Raw genomic sequence first — 6,518 nt, forward strand, 5'->3', positions numbered from 1 at the left:
AAAAAAAAAAAAAGAAAGAACCTATGGCAAAGATAAAAGAATTAAAGGTAATGCTGAAAAAGAATCTCATGCTCTCAGGGATGATTAATTCCCTGATTAATAACATGTACACGTTCACAGTAATAGAAATTGTGAATGGTTACCAGAGAAGGCTTCTGCACAAACTATAGTATTCCACAAACAAGCATGATGCCACTGGCCCTGGGTTCCCTACACAGAAAATTTGGGTGCTCAATAAAGGCATTTTTATAGCTTAAAAAAAAAAAAATCTCATACTCTTAAAGCAAAGTCACTATTGTCGAAGGACTAAAAATTTATTCTAGCCCTAGAGAAAATAGCCATTAAATATTTTTAAACATCTCTAAAATATTAATGAACCAACATAATCTAAACAGTTCATCAAGGAGGCAGCTTAAATTCAGTGGTTAGCAACCTGGCTGTGCAACAGATAACAGGCTCATACTTTGGCTCCTACATTTAACAGTCTAACCCGGGTAAAAACTACTTTTTGTTCTGAGTCTTAATTTCTTCATCTATAACCAACTTCACAGGTCTGTTGTAAGAATGAAATGACCAAAGTAAAATTGTGAATTCAGGCCAGACGCGCTATCTCACACTTATAATCCTAGCACTCTAGAAAGCCGAGGGATGTGGATTGTTTGAGCTCAGGGGTTTGAGACCACCCTGAGCAAGAGCAAGAAAATATCTAAAAATATATATAACTGCAAATAAAAATATATAAAACTGTGAATATAGTACCTGATACTATGCTTCTATGCTTCTAATATTAGGAAAAGAACTGAAATTTACTGATGTCATCAACCTCAACTCTTACCTTCATTCACGGTCTCCCTAATTGTAATTTCAGAATCAAAAGGTAAAGTAAGATCCAAGACTACCACACTCTCTCTCTTGATAAGCCCTAATTTTATTCCAGAAAAGATGACAATAAGATGGAACAATGTAATACTTTAATGTCTACTGAGGTTCTAAGATTCAAATGAATAAACACTGAAAAGCAGAACAGCATTAATTGTTTTGGCAAGAGACTGCCTGAATTTGAACCTAGGCCACTCCATTTACTAGGTATGTGACTCTAGGGTAGCTACCCAATCGTTCCTGTTTTCTGATCTGTAAAATGACAATAACAATAAGGATGATTTCACAGGTTTGGTATGAAATATAATAAGTTTTACATATGAAGTACCTGGCACATAGTTAAAAGCTCAAAATATATTAGTTAAAATTATTATTCCTTGGGTCTTAGTGAATAAGAAGTTCCTTTATCAAGGCCACTTACCTAGAAACCCCTTTAGGACCTTGATTTAACAACTGTTTCCCCATATCCTCATATTTAATCTATCCCTTTCTCTTTTGGACCTTCCTTTGGGTCTATAAATTTACAAAGGTCTCATTCAGTCTAAAAATAAATCCTCCTGCTAGTCTGCATTTCCTTCTCTCTAGTCATTATTTTCTCTTCCTTTATCTCGTAAACTTCTCAAAAGTACATCTGCTGCCTCTTCATCTCATCCCTATACCTCCTCAGTTACCCTAAGTATGATTCTTACCAGAGTCACCAAATGGACCCTAATTGCCAGAGCCAATGTACATTTTCAGACATATCTTACTAGACTTGCTCCATGTCTAACATTATCATCTTCTTGTAATAATCTTTCTCATAGGCTTCCATGGTTTTGTACTACTCTCTCAGCTTTCCTCCTCACTTCTCTGAAAGTTCCTTTACAATCTCTTATGAGACTTCTTCCTCTTCTGATCCTCTTAAATAGTTTTTACAAGCTAGAAAAATTATATGCTTTTAGAGTTAGGTCTGACTCAAATTCCAACTCTACCCCTTCTCAATTTTTGTGACCTCAGGCTGATAACTTAAAAACTTCTAGGTTGGGAGGAGTGGCTCACACCTATAATCCTAGCACTCTGGAAGGCCGAGGTGAGCAGACTACCTGAATTCACAGGTTTGAGACCAATCTCAGCCAGAGGGAGATCTCATCTCTAAAAATAGCTGGGTGTTATGGTGGGTGCCTGTAGTCCCAGCTACTTGGGAGGCTGAGGCAAAAGAACTGCTTGCACCCAAGAGTTTGAGGTTACTGTGAGCTATGATGCCATAGCACTCTACCAAGGGTGACAAAATGAGACTCTGTTTCCAATCAAAAAAAAAAAAAAAACCACATAATTGCTCTTAGTATGTCTTAACATCAATAAAGCAGAAATACAGATAGTACTTTGGAGCACTCTCAGAAAAATGAGATGATACAATATATGTAAAGAGTTATTCTATATATTTTTTCCTCACCCTACTTCCATATTCAACTGACCTTATGATTCTGTCTATTCTATTAGCCTCTCAAATTCATCCCCTCATTTCCAACCACATTACCAATGATATAACTTTCACCAGACATAATGGTTCACACCTGTAATTTTAGCACTCTGGGAGGCCAGGGTGGGAGGATCTCTTGAACTCAGAAGTTCTAGCCAGCCTGAGCAAGAATGAGACCATGCCTCTACTTAAAATAGCAAAGATTAGCCAGGTGTGGTAGTATGTACCTATAGTCCCTGCTACTCAGTAAGGTGAGGCAGGAGGACAGTTTAAGCCCAGGAGTTTGAAACTGCTATGAGCTAGGCTGATGCCACAGCAAGATCGTCTCAAATTTTAAAAAAGGGAAAAAAAAAAAAAGACTGAATAGGAGTTTGCCAAGCAGAATAGGAAACAGGCAATGCAAGAAACAGAACCATTATGTACAAAGGAAAAAAGTTTTGAAACACTCAGCTGAATGTTTTAAAATGATATCACTCCCCTGAGTAAAATTCTTCAGCTTCTCAGAATGATGTAAAGGGCCTTTCAGAATCTGATCCCTACTTTGCAGTCACTCCTTTGTTATCATCTTTGTATTCCAGCCGTGTTAACAAGCAATTTATGTGAGAAAGAGTCAACATAAATCTACAATGTGGACCCACAATCCTAAGTTTTTCACCCTCTTCTGAACTCTGCCTAAATATGAAAACCAATTACTTTATATAGACATAGGTTTACTACAGAAACGGTAGCAGCATCATAGAAACTTTAAAATGGAACACCTTCAGAAATATGACAGGGACTAGCCAAAAGCAAAGAATTAAATCTATAGAAATAAGACTTTACAAATGCATTTATAATTCTAAAAGTATTAATCATTATAACTAGAATATAATCAACATGTTCCAGATGATTTGGAGCTACTAATTACCCAAGATTAACATAAAATAAACTTACTTTCCAGGCTAAACTGCAAAGACTCTTCACTTGCCTCAGTCTCAGGACTAACCAGTTTCATTCTTAGACACAACTTATCATCCATTTCTGGGGCAGCCCCAGAATCCCCTTTTTCACTCCCAAGTATGGGATCGTTGGTCTCCACCATGCTTTCAGACATGACATCACTGGCTGCTACAGTGCTCTCTGGATAGTTGCTAATACCTAAAAGAAGCAAGGCAAGGAGGAAGAAAGAAAGAACACTAAAATACAAACATGAAGAATAGTAATTCAAGGTCATCAATTTGCCTGTTTGGCTCCACAGCTCTGCAGAACTGAAAGGGGTTCCTAGGATAGATCCTGTCATAAGTATCAACAACTACGAACTAGTACTGACACCTGGTCTTAAGAGGAGCAACAGGATTCAGTTCCACTTCTGCATCTGGACAAAGGATGCTGCATGAGCCCTCAGCCAACCCACATCTGCCAGCATCAGGCATAGGTAGCAGGAGACTCCAGACGGCAAGACTGTTACCTCCCAGCACTGACTAGAGAAAACAAATAGGTTAATGTAGAAGGCTACTGGCTGCTTCAGGGAAGGAGAACCTAAGTTTTCTTGTCCTGTCAAGCAGCAGACTGATTAATTAGCCAGGGTACTGAGTAAATATTACTTCACTTTACTTCCTAATCCTATCTCATAAAACAGCTCTCCATCACCACTTAGCACTGAGATTCCACTGCCTGGCATGTATCAGTAACATGATAAAATCCTTATAAATATTCTCTTTCTTCCTTCCCTCTACCCTTTTCTTTACTTCTTCTCATTACCCCTCATTTCCTACTAGTAAATCATAGAATCAAACACCAGAATCCTATTCTTCCTAAGACAAAAATCAACCTTATCCTTCAGGCTCAACTCCTCAGATCTAAAATATCACTTATGTAAAGAATGATAACTCAAAAATGCTACCTTAAATATCATTACATTTTATTCACTCACCAATAGGAGTACTGTGTCTCTTGGGCTCCAATTTTAGGTGCCCAATAAGAGGTGGGGTAGCACCAGTCAATGGTGGGATAATATCACCTTCTTTAGGCAAAGTGAAATGAAATGGGGTTTCTGGAAAAAAAAAAAAAAGAAAAAGAAAAAAACAAAACAATGATAAACACAAACCAAAAAAGTATAAAATAAGCAAAAACAATGAGAACTCTAAGAAATATTAACTCTAAGAAATAATTTTACTCTTTTCCTTTGCTCCCAAATTCTGTCTCCTCCCCGCCACCCTCACCAGGCCTCCCATTCGATTCCCTCCTATTATCTCTGCTGTCTTCACAATCAACAACATGACTTTTTTTCTTAAGGGACAAGATCTAGGCTAGAAAGCAGTGGCTATTCACAGGTATGATCAGCCTGGGAGTTTAGACTTTCTCTGTTCCCAACATGGGTAGGTTCACTCCCACTCAGGCAACCTGGTGGTCTCTCACTCCTGGGAGGTCACCATATTACTGCTAAACTTGGTATGGATACTCATAGAATACACCACAGCCCAGAACTCCTGTAGGATCACTCAAACAATCCTCCTGCCTCAGCTTCCCAGATAGCTCAGACTACAGGCACATGCCACAGTGCAAGGCATACTTTGCTTCTTTCACCTTTTCCCACTTTACTTCTATCAATTATTACCTTTAATATCAAACACCCTGATACCTTTCTTCTTCAAAATCACAAATCAACAACAAAAAAATCTCTTATATCTATATGTAAGAGAAAATGAATTAGTAACCTGAGGGGATGAAAATAGAAAATGAAATGATCTGTAGAAATAAAGGATGAAGGTTCATAAGCTCAGCTAAAGAAACCATAAAGAGTTCAGGAACGAGCAGCTTGAGCAAGAGTGAGACCCCCTTCTTTACTGAAAATAGAAAAATAAGCTAAGTGCCATGGTTCCCACATGTAGTCCCAGCTACTCAGGAGGCTAAGGCAAGAGGATGACATGCCCAGGAGTTTGAAGTTGCAGCAATGTGCTACAATCATGCCACTGCACTCAACCAGAGCAATGGAGAGACTGTCCTTTAATAAAAAAAAGAAGAAGAAGAAGAGGAGAAGCTATAAAGCAATGGTGCCCAACCCACCACTCAGGATGGCTCTGAACACAGCCCAGAACAAAATCATAAACTTACTTAAAATAGTATGAGATTTTTTTGGCTGGGCATGATGGCTCACACTTGTAATTCTAGCACTCTGGGAGACCAAGGCAGGAGGATCAAGTGAGGTCACAAGTTCAAGACCAGCCTGAGCAAAGAGAGACCCCATCACTACTAAAAATAGAAAAAAATTAGCTGTGTTTGTGGCAGGCACCTGTAGTCCCAGCTACTCTGGAGGGTGAGGCAGGAAGACTGCCTGAACCCAGGAGTTTGAGGTTGCTGTGAGCTAGGCTGAGGGCATGGTACTTTAGTGCTGTCAAAAAAAAAAAAATCTATTATGAGTTTTTTTTGTGATTTTTTGGTGGAACTTGATTGCAGAATTTTTGAGCATTAACTTTGTAGACTACCACATTGTGTTGCAATGTCACATAAAATAAACATATACATGTCCTTGCTATATATACACATGCATGGCTTTAGTTCTACAGTGGTGTTCACCTTCCAAGTATGTTATCTTCCAAGCACCGCTGAACTGACACCATCAAACATTACATGTACTTAGGGTAACTTGGTGAGGCAGTGATGATTAATACCACCTTAATATACCATTGCAATTTTAGGTGTTTAACATTATTTAGAAGTCAGGAAAGCATTCTTATTTAGTTATTAAGGGTACTTTCACACCTCTGTGGCACCTTACACATCCCCCCATCTCCCAAACATGCTTTAAAATCTGTCTTCCACCTTGCATTGGCAGTCACGATGTAGAAGGGCACAAACCTTGCCTTCTATTTTCCTGTCAATTAATTTTCACAATAAAAGTTAAGTATAGACTTGGCACCTGTAGCTCGGCAGCTAGGGCACCAGCCACATACACTTGGGCTGGCAGGTTCAAACCTGGCCGAGGCCTGCCAAACAATAACAACAACAACAACAATATAACAACAACAACAACAACAAAAATAGCCAGGCATTGTGGCAGGCGCCTGTAGTCCCAGATACTTGGGAGGCTGAGGCAAGAGACTCACTTAAACCCATGAGTTTGAAGTTGCTGTGAGCTGTGATGCCACAGCACTCTGCCAAGGGCGACATAGTGAAACTCCTGTCTCAAAAAAAAAAAAAA

At 38.9% G+C, this 6,518-nt stretch overlaps 1 protein-coding gene across 2 annotated transcripts in view; it reads right to left on the reverse strand.

Moving 5' to 3' along the window:
- Positions 1-6,518, reverse strand: part of TP53BP1 (tumor protein p53 binding protein 1) — a 95,180-nt gene that overhangs the window by 38,380 nt on the left and 50,282 nt on the right. For both annotated transcript variants that reach the window (XM_023514242.1, XM_003791768.2), the window contains exons 13-14: positions 4,251-4,370; positions 3,272-3,475 (exon numbers count right to left, since the gene is read on the reverse strand). In XM_023514242.1, the coding sequence (XP_023370010.1) occupies positions 3,272-3,475; positions 4,251-4,370 (324 nt within the window). The remainder of the gene's footprint in view (positions 1-3,271; positions 3,476-4,250; positions 4,371-6,518) is intronic.

The sequence above is a fragment of the Otolemur garnettii genome, unplaced genomic scaffold (assembly GCF_000181295.1).
Source record: "Otolemur garnettii isolate 467f Iridium unplaced genomic scaffold, OtoGar3 scaffold00050, whole genome shotgun sequence".
NCBI classification, from domain to species: domain Eukaryota; kingdom Metazoa; phylum Chordata; class Mammalia; order Primates; family Galagidae; genus Otolemur; species Otolemur garnettii.